The 21,905-nt window shown below is 47.6% G+C and overlaps 4 protein-coding genes and 1 non-coding gene across 5 annotated transcripts; 3 read left to right on the top strand and 2 right to left on the bottom strand.

Annotated features, from left to right (window-relative positions):
• Window positions 1–5,101: 5,101 nt before the first annotated feature.
• Window positions 5,102–7,299, bottom strand: J4E88_005379 (uncharacterized protein; the record flags this gene model as incomplete). Its single annotated transcript, XM_049399018.1, has 4 exons — window positions 5,102–5,400; window positions 5,625–5,828; window positions 5,876–6,278; window positions 6,331–7,299. 4 exons carry the CDS (start codon window positions 7,297–7,299, stop codon window positions 5,102–5,104), a joined length of 1,875 nt encoding a protein of 624 aa, XP_049255698.1.
• A 6,103-nt stretch (window positions 7,300–13,402) lies between these two features.
• On the bottom strand, window positions 13,403–15,106 carry J4E88_005378 (uncharacterized protein; the record flags this gene model as incomplete). The annotated part of the gene is made up of 3 exons (XM_049399017.1): window positions 13,403–13,441; window positions 13,468–14,745; window positions 14,804–15,106. The coding sequence occupies 3 exons, from the start codon at window positions 15,104–15,106 to the stop codon at window positions 13,403–13,405; spliced, it is 1,620 nt and encodes a 539-aa protein (XP_049255697.1).
• A 248-nt stretch (window positions 15,107–15,354) lies between these two features.
• On the top strand, window positions 15,355–16,201 carry J4E88_005377 (uncharacterized protein; the record flags this gene model as incomplete). Its single annotated transcript, XM_049399016.1, has 3 exons — window positions 15,355–15,583; window positions 15,636–15,862; window positions 15,911–16,201. The coding sequence occupies 3 exons, from the start codon at window positions 15,355–15,357 to the stop codon at window positions 16,199–16,201; spliced, it is 747 nt and encodes a 248-aa protein (XP_049255696.1).
• A 246-nt stretch (window positions 16,202–16,447) lies between these two features.
• J4E88_005376 lies at window positions 16,448–16,532 on the top strand. The gene has a single exon. It is a non-coding gene; the product is annotated as a tRNA-Trp (tRNA).
• An 886-nt stretch (window positions 16,533–17,418) lies between these two features.
• J4E88_005375 (uncharacterized protein) lies at window positions 17,419–19,716 on the top strand (the record flags this gene model as incomplete). Its single annotated transcript, XM_049399015.1, has 4 exons — window positions 17,419–17,426; window positions 17,470–17,533; window positions 17,592–17,718; window positions 17,774–19,716. 4 exons carry the CDS (start codon window positions 17,419–17,421, stop codon window positions 19,714–19,716), a joined length of 2,142 nt encoding a protein of 713 aa, XP_049255695.1.
• Between the last annotated feature and the right edge of the window lie 2,189 nt (window positions 19,717–21,905).

The following is a 21,905-nucleotide window of genomic DNA, read 5'->3' as shown; positions in this document are numbered from 1 at the left end:
AAAACTGTAGCTATTTCTAGTGCAGAAGCAGAATATATAGCTTTAAAAGAAGCTACTAAAGAAAGTTTATATCTTAATAATTTTATTAAAGATCTTTTTAATAATAATTCTATTAAAGAATTTAGTTTAATTTTTAATAGAACTAATATTATTAAAATAGATTTTTTAAGTACTATAGAACTAGCTAAAAACTCTATTTTTTACGCTAGAACTAAGCACGTAGATATAACTTATTACTTTATTAGAGAAAATCTACTAGATAATAAAATAAATCTAGTTTACGAAAATACTAGTACTATTCTAGTAGATAATCTAACTAAACCTACTAGTTATTCTAAATTTCAGAATTTTATAAATAGAATTAGCCTAGTTAAACTAGATTAATTATTTATAACTAGTTATTATTATTATTATTTATAATAATAAAAATAGTATATTAATACTATTACTACAGAGCTTAGGTTTTTAACCTTTAAGTTCTTCTACTCTAGAGATTCTAGTCTAGGCTTTATATTTAGTTATTATTATATAACTATTTATATAAGCAAATAGAAATAGAAATAGAAATAGGTTTTTAGTTTTAAGATAGTTATTAAAACTTCTTATATAAATTGTTATTAAGTTAGTTATAAAAACTACTTATATTTTCTTATTATTTAGTTGTTATAAACTGTAGCTTAAGAGAGTATGTAAAGATTATAATAACTTAGTTATTATTATCTTTTTATTATTAAGCTTTGTTAAGATTGTACTTATTATTATTTCTTAATAAATTAGAAAAATTCCTAGTAAATCTAATTACTTACGTAATTAAGATTTTAGTAGCTAGTTTTAATCTACTACACTAGAAGATTCTAAAACACCTTTATTTATCTTAGTCTAGTTAATATTAGAGTTATTACGTAATTTAATAACTTTTATCTTTTTATCTCTCTTTTTGTAATTACTAAAAGATCTAGTAATAAACTAATTATTAGTCTATATAATATAACGCATAGACTAATATAATTAGTACTAGTCTAGATTATAAATCTAGAAGATAAGAAGAATTTAGCAGACTTAGATTATAAATCTAGGAATTAAGTAGATTTAATTATAAATTCTTAATTTTAGGCAGAAATAGGCAGATATTTACGTAATTATTCTAGTAGCTATTTTTTATAAAAGAAATAGCAATTCTCTATAGTTATTCTTTACCTAGTAATAATATTATTACCTTTTACCTACTATTTACTCTATAATTACTTTATTGCAAATCTTTATTAGTTATACTATTTATTATAGTATTTAACTACTTTGTTCTAATAAAGCTATATTCTATTATTAGAGAATAGTTCTTATTACCTATCTATTCTTTACAAGCTCTAGTATAGCTAGTTACTAAGTTAGTACTTAACTTTAGTTAGTAAAACTTTAGTAAAGGTTTATACTAAGATAATAGAATTAAGCTAGTATTTAGCTTTAGTAAAGCTCTAATTAATATTTAAAATAGAAAAGCTTTAGTATTAGAGATATAAAGTTCTTTAAGTATAAGTTTAAATTATACTATCTACTATATACTAAAAAAATTAATTTTTCTAATTACTTAGTTATATTCTATAAGTATAAAGCAAAGTACTTATTATTACTTTAAATATAGAATTATAATAAAATAGTAATATACTTTAATAAGTAAAGCTTAAGACTCTAAATTAAAAATATATATATATATATATATAGATAATTAGCTACTATATATATATATATACACTATTATATTACTTACTAGTTATAACTATTTCTAAAATATAAAAAAGTATTATCTTATTACTTTTTTATAGTTTATTTAATACTTTTAAATATATAAAGATTTAGAGAATATTAGATATAAAATACTTTTTTACTATAGAGTTTTTATACACTATATACTTCTTTACTACTACTTTCTTATACTTAATTTTTTATACTTAGACTACTTTTTTAGCTTTTTTTTTTTTAGCTTTTTAGCTACTATAATCTAATATATAATTTAAATTTATTTAAAATATCTACTATATTTTAGCTACTTAACTTATACTTACTATAATTATACTTTCTTTTTTATTTATAGCTACTATAATTATACTTACTACTTCTTTCTAGCTTATTTACTTCTAAAGTACTAAGATTTCTACTTATCTATTCTTTAGTATACTAGTAATAAACTTTACTTTATTAGAAATAGTTTATAGACTATAGAACTATTAGTTTACTAATAAGATTAATTATATTAGTTATTATAGTATTCTAGAAATAATTTAAAGAGATCTAATTTTTTCTATTATATTATATACTCTTTAGCTATATAAAAAGTAGAATATAGATTATTTAACTTGTATTCTTAGCGTTTTTTACTACTTACTTCTATCTATCTTGTATTAATAGACGTAGCACTTAGGTAGAGAAGAGATTGCGTTGTAAACGAAAAATAGCTAAGGCTGTGTAACCTTGTGCATCGCTAGTCGGTAATGTGCGGACCTTTGATTGGTCGTAGATCAAGTTGAGAATACGCCTTGCAGCCTACCCCCTCGTCATTCTTTCGTTGGGACTTGTTTCTGCAGGGTAGCGCGTGGGTATAAGCAAAAGGTAACGTGTTCCCAGTCTTCCCACGGCCTTGCTCGACGGTCATTGCCCATACATCACCCCCAGGGCCTGCGCGCTGATCAGACTCACAGCCTCCCGCGATTACACACAGCCCAAATCATGGACGGATTTGGCGACAATAGTTCTGTCCAGTATCGCGAGGTGCAAGACCCGACGGCGACGGACTTCTTTACCCCGCACGCAGATGTACGCACATCAGATTGGATGCTCGCGAGGAACCTAGAGAGACCCGTCGATTATTCTGGGCCGACGTTCTCCTCGGAAGGATTCAATTGTTACATACCACCTGGTAACAATCCAGTCGAAAGCCATTTTCCGCCGCCTCAAGCATCGCACGGTGCTTCCGCTGCTCTGCCCGATCTCTCCCACATACGATCAGCCCGCTTGTACGGACCTAATTCGCTGCCAAGCTTACCTGAGTCCTTCCCAGGGCCACAACAGAGTCCTATCCACCCAACGAGGACAGAAGAGCATCCGTCACGACCACGAAACCGAAACAGCAAGAAGCATGTCCACAAAGATGAAGAGTGGAATCAACACATTCCCACGATACGCTGGCTGTACGTGGATAAGAATCTTTCTCTTGAAGAAACGATGTCAGTGATGGCCAAGGAACACGATTTCCATGCATCGTAAGTAGCCACCACAAGAGACGCGTATCTGATTTGTAGCTTAGCGTGTTTCAGGCAGAGGACATACAAGAAGAAACTTGACGAAAGAGGCGTTTGGAAAAATCTTCCTTCGTCCGTTGCGCACTTTATCGTCGAGAAAAGGAGACAAAGAGAAGGGAAACCGACAGACTTCGTTCTGTATGGCAATACAGTAAGCCTAGAGAAGGTTGAAGAGGCCGTGAAAAGGAGTAGAATTGGCGCACCGACAAGACCAGACGGAGGTAAGACGATAGCTGCCCTGCGGTAGGTTCGCTCTAACGATTCCAGTGCCAATACAAACACCAACTGGACTGAAGTACTCCACCCCACGACAGTTGGCACCTATGCCTACACCCCCAATCGCGGCATCAACACTTGAACAGTGCTGGACACCTTTGTTGGAACCATCTACCCCGTTCCCAAGCTACCTTCCACTAATGTGGCGGGGATACCGTGCTGAAGATATCGTGAATCTGATTGAACAGGGTGAGGAATACGAACGGTCGCACGATGCAACGATGGCAGAATCAAAGTATCGGGAAGCGCTCTCAGCATACGAACATTTGTTATCACCGACTCACCATCGCACACTCGAGATATCATATCGTCTAGCGGAACTTTTTGCGAGCCAGAAATTGATGCAAAAGGCCGACGAAGTCCTCGATCGGATGAATCGTATAATAGTTGGCCAGTGGGGACTCTCCCATCAAACGTCAAACGCACATTTTCTGCGCATCAGTAACATGTATAGAGAGTGGGGACGACATGAAGATGCTGAAATTCTGATTCAACGTCTGGTAGAAACACTGGCCCATTCTTCATCCGCGGCTCCGGTCGCCTCAGTGCCGGTAGCTCCAGTACCATCTATCAGGGGTCTCCTCCGCAGCGGTCGTACCTTAACAAGTACTATGAGCACTACCCGTTCAACAATCGATCTGGAACTGAAGCTTTACGAAGCGCAAATGACTAAGATGTCGACAGCTAACGGCTTGATGATGTTGAGGCCCCAAATCCTGGCGACTATGGAGAATTGCATGAAAGACTTAACAAAGCTCCACATCCAGCTACTCAAGGCCGCAGCCCTCTTGGTAGAGCTGAGCGATTCGATGAGTGAGGGAACGGAAACCGAAATAACGTCGTTACAGAGGGATTCATTGGAGAAGCACTCAGAGTCTGCTTGTCTCACTGTCCTCCGGGAACGAGAAGGAATCCTCGACCTCTGCACCGTAGGAGAAATTGTTGCTGTGGTGGATAAACACCTCGGACTGCGATACAATCGTGGCACCTCGACCGTCGAGCGGATACTTGAACTTCTATGCACACGGGTGGACGAAGACTTCACGACCAAACCCTTGGATCTCGTCATCACATATGTGCACATTACCCACATGTATGCATCAAGAAATAAGAACGACGAGATGAAGGCATGGTTCGAAAGCACGTTGTCTCGATCAATAGCGTTGTTGTGCGGCAGGTGTACGTTGGAAAAGAGCCTTGAGTCCGTACTTGATGCTGGAAGTGCGAGTGATGTCATCAACCGTATGAGAGAGACAGTGGAAGAACTGGTCATGATCAATCCCCTGCTTTCAAGCTCTCGATAATTCTAACGCACGCCCAATTTGCACGCACCCATACTCCCAGGAGCTTGAGGAATTCACGAGATTGGAGTTGTGCCAAGGATCGGACTGTTTTGCAAGACCTCATCAGATAACGTTGCGGGCCGCCAACTTGATCTCAAATCAAAAATATTCAGGCTCAACAGCGATTGGACATGTGTTGTCATGTAGACTAAGTTGTGCGCTAGGAAATAAATATCGCCTACACAAAGACTACAGATCAGCGGCCGGTGAAGACGTTCGCTTACGCTTCCGAGAGCTCGATGTGGTACAAGCATTGAAGTCGCCTTGAGCGTCTTCTGCTTCCTCTCTATCCGCCTCCTCCATATCCTGCTTAAAGTCTTGCAGTGACTGAATTGCCTTACGCATATGAGATACGTTGATATCAGCACCCTCGTCAGTGGCCACAGCGTGTGCCATACGGACGGCATTCTTGATCATGCGGCCATCGAACTCATAGGCAGAGATCTCTTCGAGAATGGTATCATTCAGGAATTCATCTGCCTTGTCCCCTGTAGACTGACGAACAAAAGTCTGCCATATCTGCCTACGTGTATCGACCGAGAGAGGGTTGTACTTGATGCCCAAGTGTATGCGGGATCGGAATGCCGTATCGAGAGAAGTTACACGATTCGTAGTAAGTATGAGTACACCATTGTAGTACTCTAACGCGCGAAGAAAGACTGTTCTCACACTATCAGCTCAGATGAGTGTTGGATGCTCTTTCTAGACTTACCAGCAACTACCGCATTTCGTTCCACTTCGGCATATGTTCTTCTCGTGAGGATGACGTCAGCCTCATCGATGAGAAGTACGGCATCCCAATGAGCGGCAAGATCAAACACGTCGTTGAGTTTTCTCTCCGTTACCGAAACCTTCTCCGCGAACTCCGCCGCCGTGACAGAATATAACGGCTTCTTGGCGTGTTCCGCCACGCTTTCTGCAACGCGTTTCAGCTGGGAATCTGTACATCCGCATAGGTTTTACCGGCTGTTAGTGTCTTGCCGACACCGGGTGTTCCGTGGAGGAGCAGCGTCATGCCCTTGCCTTTTCCCTCGATTATATCGTCGAAACCCATGCTCCCATTTTTATGCGCAGTTACTAGGGATCGTATCATGTCTTTCTGTGGTTTTGGTAGAACCAGCTTACCAAAAGCATGCTGGTTGTAACGCACAGTTTGGCAGTAATCGATATCGAACTTGGCCCAACTCTTGCGAGCTAGTGAGAATCCTAGTAGTACACCGCTTGCGGTAAGCATATCCTTCTCTGGGATATCGTTCTCATCTAATTCCCCGATGCGATACTGAGGGCGATCGCTTCTTAGATCTCGAACATAGTCCGGGCACGATTTGGCGAATTTGTTGCTGTCAATGATGACTCTTCCAGTGATCTATCATATTTAGCGGGATAACATCTGACTTCTTGCTGCTTCGAAGGCTTACCGAGCGGGTCATAGGGGGAACCGGATCGCCGTCTCCATCTCGCTCGAAATTTATCACATCAGCGAGGCCGTCATAGTCGCAGTGATGAATCCCGGTCGACAGAAGGATGAATCGTTCTCCCCTAATTTTGGCTTCGCTCAAGATGTGCTCCCGTTGAGCCTTTTGCAGCCATCTGAGCGGAAGAACCGGAAGGTCCAGAAGAGGTGTGAATCCATAGCACGTCCTCTTCGAGATAATCTCATGTGTATTGGCAAAGCCAACATGATCTCCATTACAGTATAATGAGCGCAGCCTGAGGTCGAGGTAAGGGCAGTGGAACAACGAGTCGGCGTATTCCGTTTTCTCTACCTGGTAGACGTAGTGCTTGTTGTGTTGCTTCACTGCAACAAGATCTCCAGGGCAGAACGCCATCCATAGGCCTTCAAAGTCCAAAACTGGCTCGCGCTCTGGGTCTTCTAAGTTTTCCTCGACGTTTTCGCGAAAACTTTCGATGCTGTGGCCTAAGCTATGGTAAAGATGTTCTAAAGCAAGGTTGACATGACGAGCCGCTTCTTCATCTTTGAGTGCTTCGCCATATTCGCGTATCTCTCGGTGATAGAAATATACGCACTGCAGAAAGTCTCGCATGACAAGAGTCTCAGAAGTCAAGTTCAGCCCAGGATAGTCCGAAGGGATCACTTTCTTGAGTGCGTTCTTGATGTGCACGAATCGAATTGCCGTTTCCGTGTATTCCAAGATGTTTTTCTTGTCGTAGAACTTCGTGACTTTGAGCGCAGCATAAGCTAAGCCACTCTTTCTCGGTGCATCAAAATATCGTTTTGTCGCAGTGTTCAGGAAGGTACGGTCACCTGTGGCTGTGTAACGCGCGTCGCAACACGATACTTCGCATTGGGATCCAGCGGCGACATTGTTGTCCTTGTTACCGTGGTTCCAGGGGTTGGAAGGGTTCCTAAATATTTCTGTCCCCATATTTCAACGTACGGCATCAAGTGTTGGATGGGAAAGCTGCTCGAAAATGATCGGATGACAACGCGTGAGATTAATCAGCTTACAAAAGAGAGAGAAAGGCCTGCCGCTCGTTTTTCTCGTGGCGGTACGCACTAATGCACAGTTGCTTGTGTTCCCTGGACTTTCGCGCATATATTTGCAACTACTTCCGCCTTGCCGACATCAGTAACTCAGTAATGAGGCGAAATGTGTCTCTGAAGCGACTGCGACTAACTGTACCAATGTTTGCCGCCTCCAATCGAGGGCCACAGTATACCAGCCTTGTCTGGGGAACAACGCTCGTATTCGCGCAAACAACTCAATCAAGGTTCACCGGTAAATTGCACAGATAAAAACAAGGGGTGTCCAGGTAAGTTCTGGACCGGCCAAGTGGAGGTGGGCTGGCGCCACCGCCAACGCGCCCTCAACAAATGCAAAGTGATGAGAGGTCCTTCTGCATTTCGAGCAACCTAACCCAATGAATTCGTGAGGCAGATTCGAAGACAGCGGCTAGGCAGACTCCGATAAGAAACAGGGCAAAAGGGCAAAATCCCATCGAGTATCAAGGCAGACTTGTTAAGCCATAGCTATGCCAATGTTCAATCCAATTGGCAAGTCACTCGGAAAAAATCGACAAGCGCGAAGCAGCCGAAGCAGCGTGACCACTAGTGAAGCTGTGATCGACCTGGCACCAAGGTGATTGCAGACGTGAAACAAGCACAGAATAGCGGTGAGCATATGATCGGTCAAGCATGCGATACAGGAAGCGAAGTCATACCCGCATAGACGATCGTAAACCTGGATTGGAAATCGGCGTGAGCGGGCTTTGTACTCCAAAATTTGAGATGCTCGAAATGATCATAATATCGGAAAGAAACCTGAAGCGATGTGAGGAGTGCCGGTGGAGCTCAGATGGCCAGAAGAATATGGTTCCAAAGAAAAGAGGTTCCATTGCTCCAGGTATTCCCGTGTGAATGCCATCCTTACTCGGGCGCTCAGGTCAATGCCAAGGAGCATTACGGCCTATGGCAGTCGAGCGCAAGGAGCACAGCGTCCTAGACTAGTGCGATCTGCTTCGAGGTCGGACAGGTCTGCGCCTCCTATCCGTTGATGGGCAGCACCTGCGCCTTTTGGAACTTTGTCTCTAGGTGCTTGATGTAATACAACAGTGACCAGAAGATATCATCAACGACCTCGATATAGCCAGAAGACGTCTTTCTAAGCTGACACTCCTAGGTAAGCCAAAGAAGACTGCATAGTTGCTTGAAGGCAAGGTGCCAACCTTGGGTTCGACAAGCTGACGACGGTTGACGCAGGTGTCCCTAAGAATATGGCAGCGGAGCCTAGGAATGTGTCCGGGGGGACAGGATGGTCGAAAGGGGACATCGTCGAGCTGGTAGCTCTGATCATAGGCATTCCAGCGGCCATAGGAGCGATCGTCATGCTAGCGACATACTACAGGCGCAGAAATCAGCAAAGGAGAGGTGAGACACTTTTTCCTCAAACAGTGAGCGGCGAGGGCTCCTGAAGCGACTTCTCAGTCGCACACACACACACAGTGTATCTCATATCTTCGTCTTGTGACTCATACCGTGCTTCAAGGCAGGGACCAGTGGAGACACTGCTATGCCCAAAAACAGCGTCGGCAATAGGCAGTTGTACAGGTCTGGCTGCACCTTCATCTCCAAACGGCGAACGGAGTCTGCTGACCTGTGGCCGGGATTGAAGGCGGAAAGCGGTAGCGGTGTGGGTCGATTAGGCTGACAACTACCTACAGACCACGTTCGTGGAGAAGCAGCTGGCAGTAGTGATGCGAGTCTGTTTGAAGGTGAAGATAAAGTATGGAGTATGTTTCCTGTGACGAAACTGACATGTAGTCAGATGCAGTTCGCATACCTGCACCGACAGTGGGTGTTGCAAATATAGCGTTCCCTCGACCGATCTTCCATTCGGGGGTAGGACGGGGACGTATGACTTGGCCTTTGACCAGTCTTTCGCGGAAGAAGGCGAGGAGAGGTGTTTCGTTCGAGGCCTATGGAGGTATTGTAACGGCACACACTTCGGCATCAGGCATTCTGCCTGGTAGAGGAGGGGCTGAGTTGCATCAGACAGGGACCGAGTTCCGTGATGAGGTCGATGCGGTCATGGAGCAGGAGCGGCGAGACTGGCTTGAGGAACTTGCGTGATAGGGGACGTGTACTCGGGATGAACCTCAGGTGCTGCCATCGCTAGGCTACAGCGTAAATAGGGGTCATCGTAAAGGTGGAAGGTGGAAGGTGGAAGGTGGAAGGTGGAAGGTGGAACGCGCAGACAATTGAAGGAAGGGTGTAGGCGTGATGAATGTGTAATCGTGTTCCTGTTATAAAACGGAGGTACCTAGTCATGTCCCCGAACAAGACATGACAACGTATTGCAGGAGTAGTTGTGATAAGAAAGGATGAAGAGTGAGAGCGAGAGTTTCGGTCAGAACAACCCATGGCAACCGAGTATGATTAGAGTGTGCTGCGTGCCCTGCGCCCATTTCGCTGCCCAGGTGTATTTCTAAAGTAGCGCTAGTGATCGAACGACGCTAGCCATTGCCCTTTTGCGGGCACCCGCACCGCCCTTCTGTCTGACCAATGCTCGTCGTCCCAAGCGCCCTTTTATACGTCTTGGCGGACACAGGCGTCCTCTACAAGGGCACAAGGGTCGCCGGGAGATGCTACTAGACTGCATGTGCACTTTTGTCATTCGTTTTCTGCCGCATGCACTTTCGTGACCCACCTTTTGGCCCGTGTCAGCGCCTTCGCCACCCAATCATGTGGTCTACTCGTCACTTCTGACGCACGTTAGCGACCCGCCGCCGGATCGCCTGCAGCCTGCACGCACGCACGCACGCAGCGCTACAGACTGCACTTGCACTGCACTTTCACTGCACTGTTGGAGGGCTGGCTTTGTGCGTCACTCAACACAACCACCCAATAGCATACGGCTGTGGCAGTTATTGGAAATGCTCATTGGGTGCGACTTGACAAACAAGGCGACTTCCGGGCTGGCAGTACTTCCAGAAGACAAAGGTGCCCTGGAAGTGCGCCGTACGCAGCTTGCATGCCCACCAGCTGAGGCCTCACGACCAAGGCAGGCAGTAGGGCGTTATCAGTGCCCAACTCACTGCTGCCACGCTATTACTTTCCTTTCATTCGGAATTGAGATGCAGTTTCGATTATGATGCATCTGTACCGTGGCTCATTATTTCTCTTGCTACAACAGATAAGCAATGTTTTAGTCAGAGCGAAGATGGCGGTGGGGGGGGCCTGTGAAGGTAGTCTCAGCGCCGCGTCAAGACTTCGTTGGGTACCAAATCAGTACGGTCCCACCTTGCCTTCGCCAGCGAATGTTCCCCTACCCTCCTGATTACTCTATCAGCTCGATTGAAGTGTATGCAGTGAGACCGATCTGGTCATCATTCTGAAGAATGTGCTGCGGCAGGGACCCGCGAACACAACGCTGTTGAGTAACACTGTATATCTTCGCAATGGACAAATGATCACCTAGGTACCAAGAAGTCTTGTCATGAGCTAAGACCATGGCGAAGTGGAAGATGGAATGTTGCATCAAGCCCTACTGTTTGAGAAGGCTGCTCTTGTGCTCCAGGCCGAGAGTCAGCGATACCACAACAGCCGCAGGATGAGGTATTGTAAGTAGAGACTGATATCTGCGGTTTGCCCCCAATCGTCCAGTCTCCACATCCAGAGACTTACGATAATAGCCCTGCCCTTGGCTGAGTCGAAAGTCGATTTGTATCTTCAACGCAACACAAGCGGGAAATCCGACTCCTGGGGCTGCTTACGCTAGTGTCTGCCTAGCTTGATCAGCCCCAGGTGTCGCACGTTATCTTTTAACGACGTGCTGCTTTCTCAGGTGGCACATAGGAGTAAGTATGCCTTTTCACGATTGATCAGTTCTGCTTACACCTCAATTATAGGCATCCATAGATGCTACAGTCCGTGTCCAACATGTAGCCGTCTTTATGCGTCTTCATCAAGCTTATTGACCAATATGCGGTTCTCTTACATTCAGTTCTGCGTCAAAGATTGCGTGACAGAAAACACTGAACCATCGTGCAGGCTAGGCAAACGGCTCGCAGCAAAAGAGATATAAGCATCTGAGCAGGCGGACTGTAGGATCGTACAGCTCTCTACTAAAAACCTCCCATTCCACATTTTCTTCGCATAGCCAATGTTGATTTCTCGGTTGGAGTTAGTGTTGCTCTCCTGGAACACCCGCAGCGACCTTCGGGAGGAGGCTACTTTGCGTAGCCTTAACAGCGGTGAACGATTACTATTTAAAGGACCGACTACGGGGTTTCGCGTCAGCACGAGCGGCGCTTTTGTTTGCCCGCAATTTCCCATATACAAAAGGCCGCCAGAGCTAGATATACCTGGCCTGTTGACACCGTTTTTGAGAGCACGCGTCTTGGTTTTTGGTCCTCGCAATCGCGATAATGCGGTCTCTATCTCTCATTTCGTTCCTTTGCCCTGTCGTACTCGCAGCGAGCTCTGGCTGTGGAACTCGCTTGCCCTCGGGACTCACACCGGGCAAATCTACTACCAATGTCACTTTGTCTTCGAAATCGGTGATCGGCAACATAACCGAGCGCCAATACATCATACACTTGCCATCCAAGTACAAGGCCTCTAATGATGAAGCCTTGCCTCTTGTGATTGCGTTCCATGGTCAGCAACAGCCCGCAAGAAGCATGGAGGTCATCAGCGAGCTGTCCAACCCTGACTTCAACCCAAACACCATCGTGGTGTATCCGGAGGGCATGAATGTCCAAGCTCCTGGCGTAAGTCACGATCAGATCTAGGATTGAAGGATCTCACAAGAAACCAAGGCTGACGAATGCGTAGGTGCAATGGCTAGGCGACCCGTTAGCCCCCACGTCCTCTGTGATCGATGACCGAATCTTTGTCACCGAACTTCTTGCACACCTGACATCAACCTTATGCATCGATGAGAGCCGCGTTTACGCCGCAGGCCTATCTAACGGTGGCGGATTGACTGGACTTCTCATGTGCGATGCGGAACTCAACAAGAAGTTCGCTGCATTCGCAACCGTGGCGGGCGCGTTCTATCCTGATTCAAGCTTGACAGAACCTCTGTTTGAGAAAGAATGCATTCCGAACTTACAGGATAGGGTACTCCCCTACATGAACCTGCACGGACTGAACGATAGTGTGGTTCCCTACGACGGCAGCAGCCCAACGCCACCACCTTTCATCCCAGTACTAAGTTGGGTCGAGAGCTGGGCGAAGCGTGACAATTGCGCGAGCAACCCCTCGACGGAGCAACTGGAGAAGGGAAGCGTTGCGGAGAGTCGATGGCGGTGCAACGATGTTGATGATGTCGTTGTTCACAGAGCGATCCAGGGTTTTGGTCACGGCTGGCCGAGTCGCAAGAATCAAGGCGAGCCGTTCGAAACATTAAGGAACGGGCCCACATCATGGGATGCGACGCCATACATGTTGGATTGGTTCGCACGATGGTCTTTGTAATTCTTCACGAGCTACGCTATCATCAATAAACTCGATCGAGCTCGCAACGATGTCTGACCATCTCGCAGTCGGTTTAAGTGATGCTGTACTACGTTGACTCTTCTTCTTCTTCGTCGTGCACTTTGGATTTCTTGAGCTGCGGAAGTTCGATCGCGAACACTAGTATGTTCACGATGATGAACATGGCGATTGCCGAGATAAAGACCAGTCGCAGACTACGGCTGTATGCTTCAATGACTAGGGAAGAGATCAGTATCAATGCTATAAGAGAGCAGCGACTTGGTATCGAGCTTGAAGGCAGGGGAAACGCGCGCCCCGCAGTAAGTAAAACTGACCTTGACTTTTGTGCTTAGCATCAAGGTCGATTATGCTGCGTACCGATTTGCGAACGTGTTGAATGATCTGCGGGAGGGTATTAGCGCTGATCGATGAGAGCAATGACAGCATGAAGGCAGTCTGCATAGATCCACTACCCAGACGACGACGTTCGGAGCAAGGCACAAGTGAAAGACATGCTGGAGTCGCGCAGTGCGGGTGATGAGCTTTCCCTAGTTATCCGCAACTGCGTCGAAGACATCGTGACACCGCTAGCTGGAATCAGAATGGGACATACCTTCGCCTTATTGTGACCGGTGACCAGTGCTTCGAGGTACGAGGTCAAAGCATTCTGTAGAATGAGGCTGCTCAACGAGACACCCATGACAATACCGAGACTGCGCCACAAAATGAGTGTGCTGGTCATGACTGCTTGATCTTCTTGTGTACTTGTTGCAAGTACCGCGAGACTTGTTGCCGGGAAACTGAGCCCTTGACCGATGCTAGATGGAACCAGGAATACGGTGGCAAGCCACTTGGGAATGCCATCCCACATCAAGGAAAGACATGTAGCGCCCAACAGCATCGAAAGTGAGCCAACAACAATGAGCCACTTCATCCGACCAGTGGCGGTCATGATGAAGCCTGCAGACACGCCGCAAATGGTCAAGGCAACGGAAGGGCCAGCAAGGCGGAACCCGGAGACAGACGCTGTCTCGAGCTCAACCGCTTGGAAGTACAAGGGCGCGTTAAATAGGATGGTGTTCATGCCAACTTGTGCAAAGAAATTGTTGAAGACAAGATTGCCTCGAGGCTTGCTAAACAACATGGGCAGAGGCATGACCGCTCGCGCAGCGCTAGACTCAACTTTGACGAGAACGGCGCCTGTCACGAGCGCGATGACCAGCGATGTGATGACGATCCAGTGCTTCCATGGGTATACATTGCCTCCAAGATTGAGCCCTAAAATCAGAAACGCGACAGATACCGTCAGCAAGAAGGATCCGGCAATGTCGAATCCCTTCAGGCCTTCCTTCAGACCTAGTCCATATCGTTTGGCTAAGTTTGGGCCGAGTGAAGAAGGCGTGGTGAATATGGCGTTTATGTAAAGCATGACAAGTATGGGTATCTGTATCGCAAAAGTCATCCGCCATCCTAACTTGTCGCATAGAAAGCCGCCAAAAGCTGCCCCACAAGCAGATCCGCCTCCGTAGAAGAGATTGATGTATGCCTGGTAGGTACCTCGTACTTCAATGCTGACTAGGTCATTGGTCATGATGTTACCCATCGATAGAACACCAGCTGCGCCAATGCCGCAAAAGGCTCGGGCGGCGATGAAGCTACCAATCGTCTGCGCAAAAGAGCACCATGCGGTCGTAGCTGCGAGAACGACGAGACCAGCCAGATACAATGGTCGACGACCCAGAGTATCTGACAGTCGGCCCATAAGCGGCTGCAGCGAGGTTGATGTGAGTAAGAAGGCTGTTGAAAGCCATGAGGCTGAATTTGATGCATGGAAGTACGATGTGATGACTGGATGACTTGATGCCATGAGAGTAGAGTCAAACATGGCAATCTATCGTTGCATCATTAGTATGCGCAGCCATGTCTTTGACATATGCAGGTCGACTCACGAAGTAACCAAGTAGAATACCACCAAACACGAACCTAAACTTCCACTTTCCAACACCTTCTAATTTCCCACTCTTTTGAAACTTGGTAAGGCTCTCTGCCTCATCCGTGATTGCGGGCACATCGCCAGGGACGACAGATTCGGTAAGTGAGCCGCTTCTCGCTTTGTGCAAAGTTGGAAACTGAGGCGCAGCGCCCTGACCCTGTTGCGCTACTTCTGAGGTGGTGATTGCATCTTCGGTGACGGGGTTGTTTGCCGATGTAGAGCGAAGTAGCGGTGTTCGCTCGGACGCAGATGACGGCATGGTAGCAGGATCGGGATGCCGAAGAACTATGCGCAATAGTTCTGTTATCTTCCAGCGCGGACGAGTCGGCGCAAAATTGAGTGACGCGAAGATGAAGTTTCCAGTTAGCTGGACCCCTGGAGGCTGATAAGCTTTGGATGCAGGTGGGTACCAGCCGGATTGCGCTAGTGTTTCCGAACTCGCCGTCACTTTTCCGCTGTCAAAGACGGCGTCATCATGCCCAACTCGCAACTCTAACTTTCGGAGAAATGAAGACGCCATTGCGAATAGCCATTCTAGAGTGCGATACTCCACCAGCAGCTATCGTCGATGAGTATGGCCGATACGATCGCATCTTCACTACACTCTTGGAGAGGGCAGCACAGGACCTAGGCTTATCGCCAAAGCAAGACTTGGAGTTGAGCGCATTTGACGTGGTCACAGCACAGGAGTATCCCGACTTGCAGAACATAGACGCAGTGTTAATCTCGGGCTCGAGTGAGTGATGGCTTCAATCAACAGTATCGCTATTCTGACTCATGGGAAACAGAGCACAATTCATTTGATAACGATCCATGGATCTTGAAGCTTGTGGACTTTACCAAGAAACTACTAGAGCAAGACAGAATCCGTGTCATCGGTGTTTGCTTCGGCCATCAGATCCTGGGAAGGGCGGCAGGAGCGAAAGTTGGACGCAGCGACGACGGATGGGAGATCTCGGTGATGCCAGTGCAACTTGCCGCAAAGGGGAAAGAAATATTTCAACAAGACACTTTGGTATGTAGCAAGCCACTATCATCCTGGTATCTCTACTTACACTTACAGGCAATTCACCAAATGCACAAGGACGTTGTCTTCGAGTATCCGGAGGGTGTGGAAAAGCTCGGTGGATCACCACGTTGTCTGGTACAAGGCATGTACAAAAAGGGCAAGCTCATCTCCGTGCAAGGGCATCCAGAATTCACGGAGCCCATTGTGTCGTATCTGGTCAAAATGAGAGCCGAGCAGGGTATCTTTGAAGACGAGCAGGCCAAGGATGCGCTGGAGAGAGTTGGCAAGCACCATGACGGGGTGGTGATTGCCAAGGCGTTCCTGAGGTTTTTGATGGAAGACTGAAGGTGTAGCGGGTGACACTACTGGTTGAGCGGATGTAAACTCGCAGCCTGTACGCAGGCACGATAGCGTGATCTTATGTGTAGCAATCATTTTGCAAAGGCTGGCCATTGACCCACTTTCAATATCGACTTGCACTGTCTGGTGGGGTTGTTCAAGGATGACCCCGCAGTCGCTGTTTCCTTCTGCCTCGTTGACAACGCGTATATCAACAATGAGTTTTGACATTCATCCATCAACAATAAGACCGGCTTCGTGGCGCAATGGTAGCGCGTCAGATTCCAGTTCCTCTGGAGATTCCTGAAGGTTAGGTGTTCAAATCACCTCGAGGTCAATTTTTTGGGAGGGAAGGAGCGATGTGGCACCTTCTTTTTTGCCCGACGTTCCTTCCCGGGCCACTTTTTTACCAAACCGCACAGAGCAGCCCCTCTGCGACCGTGACAGCTCCGGGTTGCTCCCCTATGCCTTTCTATCACTGTACAGGCTGTATACATGCGTAATGTTCACTGCATCTTTTTGCTTTGCTCGACCTTATGTTGTCGGCGCCGGTATGAGCCTTCCACATCGAGCCACATTGTCGCGATGGCTCCTGCCTTCTGATCACGAGCATGCTCTATCTCCAACGCCCAGCTATGGTCCGACATGTTTTGCGTACAGACCCAGCGTGAGGGATGTTTCTACGTCATAGTCACTCCGCGCGCATGACAGTGCTGATCGCAGTTATTGCCGGCCCGTACATGCAAATTGCGCGACGCAACGTTTAGGTGTCAACTTGTAGTGGCACCGAGGCGCAGCCCACTAGATCATCGTGCCAGATTGATTTAGCCTCCATCTGCTCGTGGTGCTTGCGGCAACGGCCACCATATCAAATGCAGACGAATGCTGCTCCGAAGTGAACAACGGTCGCGTGAAGTAATGAAGATGGCGTCATAATGGCCCGTAACTGGTGGCACATTTGTCCCGCCGCGTGAAACGTCGCAGCGGGCGCTGATCCATGCGCCTTCTGGAAGCGGCGCCGACAGCCAGGGTCCAAGTCTCAACCTTTCGTTCTCCGCCATCACCACAACTCGTCGCCGCTCCCTACGTCGCTCGTTTCCCTCGTATATCCTATTCGACTCGGCCGCGCCGCTACCCGTCTTTCTCCGTACCTCTTGTAATATCCACCGTCGCCATTTGCATGCGCCCTACTCGATAACGCGCTTCGGACCCGGTTACTCCCAATGGGAAAGTGTACGCCCTCCCCTCCGCGCAGCCCCATGCCCACCACACAGCTCGGACGCTGACACTGCTTGGCACATAGGGAGATACGGTGTTGTCCTAGATGCTGGGTCCTCTGTACGTTCCCAAGTCGTTGCTGTGTAGCTATCGCAAGGTTGTAGCTGACCATGTTTAGGGGACGCGCGTCCACATCTACCGATGGCTGAACCACGACGCCGCCCGCAAGAAGGCTGGCGATGCGCAACTACACAGCCTGCCGGTCATAGAAACAAAGGAGGATTGGACTAAGAAGATTCACCCAGGTACGAGGCCAGCGTGGGAACACTGACCAAGCAGGACTAACACGCGACGGAACAGGCATCTCAACCTTCGGCGAACACCCCCACGATGTCGGCTCCGAACACCTCGACAAGCTCCTCAGTCATGCGCTCAAATACGTACCCCTCGAAGAAGTCCCGAATACACCTCTCTTCCTGCTTGCCACTGCGGGTATGCGCATATTGCCCGAGCGCCAACGGAAGGAGGTACTGAAGGAAGTCTGCGAGTTCGCGCGAAGCACCACCCAGTTCCAACTACCGGATTGCGACGTACACGTTCAGGTTATACCCGGAGAGACAGAAGGCCTCTATGGCTGGATCGCAGCGAACTACCTGCTTGGCGGGTTCGATCGTCCCAAAGACCACGACCACGGCAAGGGCCACAACACCTATGGATTCCTGGATATGGGAGGCGCGTCGGCTCAGATCGCCTTCGCACCAAATGCGACCGAAGCAGAGAAGCATGCGAACGACCTGACGCTCATGCGCCTGCGTGCGATCGACGGCACACCGCTCGAACACAAGGTGTTTGTGACGACATGGCTGGGATTTGGCGTCAACCAAGCAAGAGAGCGCTACGTCAAGGCCTTGCTAGAGTCTAGCGCGGAGAAGGAGCTTCCTGACCCTTGCCTACCCGCAGATCTCAAGGTGGAGGTCACAGAAGATGGCAAATCGATCGACTCGGACGACGACGACGATGATGACGACCAGCCAAAACCGAAGGCCGCAGCGAAGTTGGTAGGAACAGGACAGTTTTCAGAGTGTTTGCATCAGACGTTTCCGCTTTTGGAGAAAGAGAAGGAGTGTACAGATTCGCCATGCCTGATTAACGGACAGCATGTGCCCGCTATCGATTTCAACGTAAACCACTTCGTAGGCGTATCCGAGTACTGGCATACCACGCACGAGATCTTCGAACACGGACACAAGCACAAGGCATATGACCTCAAGACCTATCAGGAGCGAGTGGATGAGTTCTGCAGTCAAGACTGGAAGAGCATAGAAAAGGGCATCAAGAAGAAGAAATGGGGTCACAAAGTAGACGAGGACAAGGCACGAGAGGTGTGTTTCAAGGCGTCCTGGGTCATCAACATGCTGCACGATGGAATCGGCGTCCCCCGAGTTGGCATCGAAGACTTGAACGGCAGCACGAACACGACCAAGGACGTCATTGACAATGCAAAGGCCAAGGGATTTCTCGACCCATTCCAAGCAGTCAACAAGATCAACAAGGTGGAGCTGAGCTGGACACTGGGAAAGATGGTCTTGTACGCTTCCAGCGAGATTCCACCACCCTCCGAAGAAGCCCTCGCAGTAGGCTTTGGCTCGAACGTACCCGGCATACCAGCAGATTTCCAATACCCCGGAGGCATACCAAGACTGTACGAATCCGACAGTGACTGGCATCGGCTTTTCGTCGAGAACCCGCAGCGAATACCTGGTTTCTTCATCATGATATTCATCGTCATCTTCATCTTTTGCCTCATTCTTGGAAAGGAAAAAAGGAATGCGGCCAAGCAGTCCATCATCAAGCTCTTCAAGAGGAGGCAGGGCAAAGATCCTCTCCACCGCCGCCGAGGGCGCAGTTTTCCAGCAAAGCTCTTTGGCCTGGGTGGCTCCTCCTCCAATACCCAACAACCTTACGAACGCGTTGACCTAGAAGATGGCGAGGCAGCGAACGAATTCGAACTCGAAGAGACGTACCTTGACTCCTCGGACAATGAGCTTTCAGACTCCTCTGAGGGTTCCAAGGTCGGAAAGACAAGTGGTTGGGCGACGCCGCAGATCAAGACTGAACTTGCGTCAGGTGCACCAAACTACTTTGGCGCAACGAGTGCTGGAGACGTGGTCAGAGAAGGGACGGGCCTGGGGCTCGGGCCCCCGAGTGCCTTTGAGTTGAGCCGGACGTACAGCCGGGAGAGAATAAAGAGCCGCGCAAATAGTCCGAAGAGAGGGAGAGGCATGACGAAACTAGATGAATAACAGCTTTGTAATGAGGACAGCTTTCGATTCTCTGGAGGAGTGTTTCTGTACGTCGCGAGATACCTTTGGTGCAATACGGTTCAAGGAGGAGTCTGGCGTCCTGGCGCTGTTCAATCATATAGAAATGGGTCACGAGTTACGCAGCGGGTATTTTACCCACCATTTTTAGTTCTACATCTTCGAAAGATAAGCTATCCGATACTTTGCCAACTCATTCTTGTTGTAGGAGGCAATGCTACATGCTTCCCGAAAATGCTTTGAGCACGTGCATATCACGTTACAAAAGATCTCCATACGACACCAAACCATGGACAAGACATTCAAGAAATCCCAAGAAAGATCCAAGACTGATGGTCCCGCGGTAGACGTTCCAGAGCCCGCCGTTCCTGCGCGAACCATTGATCCTAGGCACAGCCCCGAAACCGGCTAGCACTGCGCCCGCGTCTGACACAGCCTCCCATATCGCCTCCACATCTTACCATCGGGAACGAAATGGTCGCACTGAAAATTTGATCGCCACCGCGAAAACATTTCAGCATTACACCGGCTCGAGGCCACCCGCATGTACCCGTCTTGAGCCGGTATTGGATGTGAGGCTGTGCAGACTACATGTCAGAAGACGATTATAGCAATCGTGTTGATAACGGATTCACTTACTCCTAGCTTATGCACGGAAATCTGCAAGGTACTTGGGTCAGGAGCTACTTTTCATGTCTTTGGTCAATTTCGAAAGCGTTCCGATGTCTAGATAAGAATGTACAACAAGGATGTACAAAAGGTATGATCCGAGAATACACTGTGCGCGACTTGGGTGTGAGGTTGGTAATGCTTACATAGCAATGGCGATAACAATTGCATGACTTTGGGTATAAATGCATGTGGACTATAGTATGCAAGGCAATTGATTTCTAAAAGAGACTTTTCAAACTCCGTTACAGATTATATTCTCGTGCACGTCAAATGTTGCGGCCGTCTTGACTTCTGCACATAAAGCATATACAGGCCGATCCATAAAGGTTCAAGGGTGTTTGTGTGCGAAAGAGAAAGCACTGTGCATGAATGCTATAATTCCGTGTCCCTTAGGATAACGGCACTTCGCTAGAAATCGTGATGAATTTTGCTCACTAAACCTGGAATTAAGAACTCTAACTCTGCGACTTAAATACAACAAACCCTCTTCGGGCTCTGTGATAAGATGATCTGAAATGATTACATAGAACGCTATGGTCGCCGGTTAGCACAATATATGTAGTATACGTGGACTTTATCTTCGGGAATCTAGATGAGAGGATAGATGTTATGGCACAACAGAATGTTGTTACCTTTAACTTACTTCTCTCGGAGTGTGCTTCTATGTTATAGATCTACCTAAGAACTCGGAAGTTGTTGAGATAGAATGTTCTTGCGACATGTAGTTCATTTTGGTTAGTATAGGGCTTCACGACGAATATACAAGTACTGCTGTGCCGCTTGCGGATAATGAAAAATGATAGTTGCATTGTGACCTTATGAGCATAGTAGTTGAGTGTAACATGCTTCTGCTGTGTTTAGCTGATAGCGTCGGTGTTGATGTTCTATGTCGTAGAGGTATTGACGTCTACTTTTGAATCGTCTGAATATGCGATGTCTGTTTGCTACATGTACATGTATATCGACGCATATGACCCGCGAGTTGATCGACGGGACATACCCAAGTCATACATCGTACGCGCATGCAGAAATAGCTCTACTTGCATCGTGAACCCGACGAAGCACATAGGGAGTTTAAAAAGCGGATGGTGCTGTGGGCTACATGATTGGTCCATTCCCTGAACGGCGGCGCTTGCTAGACGCCTGACGACTGTTTGCTCAATGTCTACTGCAGGTGATCAAGGAAGGTTACCCTTACGATGCATCTTGAAATAGCTCCTTGCGGTCGAGTGGAGCATCAGTAATCTGTTGTACTATGGATTCCATGTGTTGACGGTTTTTCTGGAGCTGTGGGTAAGGGCAGGTCGAGGCGTTCTCGTTGGACCGAAGAGCGCCCTTGATGATGCTCGCCAATGTTTTCGCGGAGATGAGGCGTCGATAGCGTGTTCAGGGCCGAAATGTCATATGTACAAGGACGTCATACAGCTGCAGGTGCAGTGTGCCCTGGGGTAAGCCGCCAAGGTCGCAAAAGCGGTCACCTGAAGCATGTCAAGATCTTG

The sequence above is a fragment of the Alternaria novae-zelandiae genome (assembly GCF_023758075.1).
Source record: "Alternaria novae-zelandiae strain BMP 2774 chromosome Unknown scaffold_9, whole genome shotgun sequence".
In the NCBI taxonomy this organism is placed as follows: domain Eukaryota; kingdom Fungi; phylum Ascomycota; class Dothideomycetes; order Pleosporales; family Pleosporaceae; genus Alternaria; species Alternaria novae-zelandiae.
This window is presented reverse-complemented; position numbering and strand designations above follow the sequence as displayed.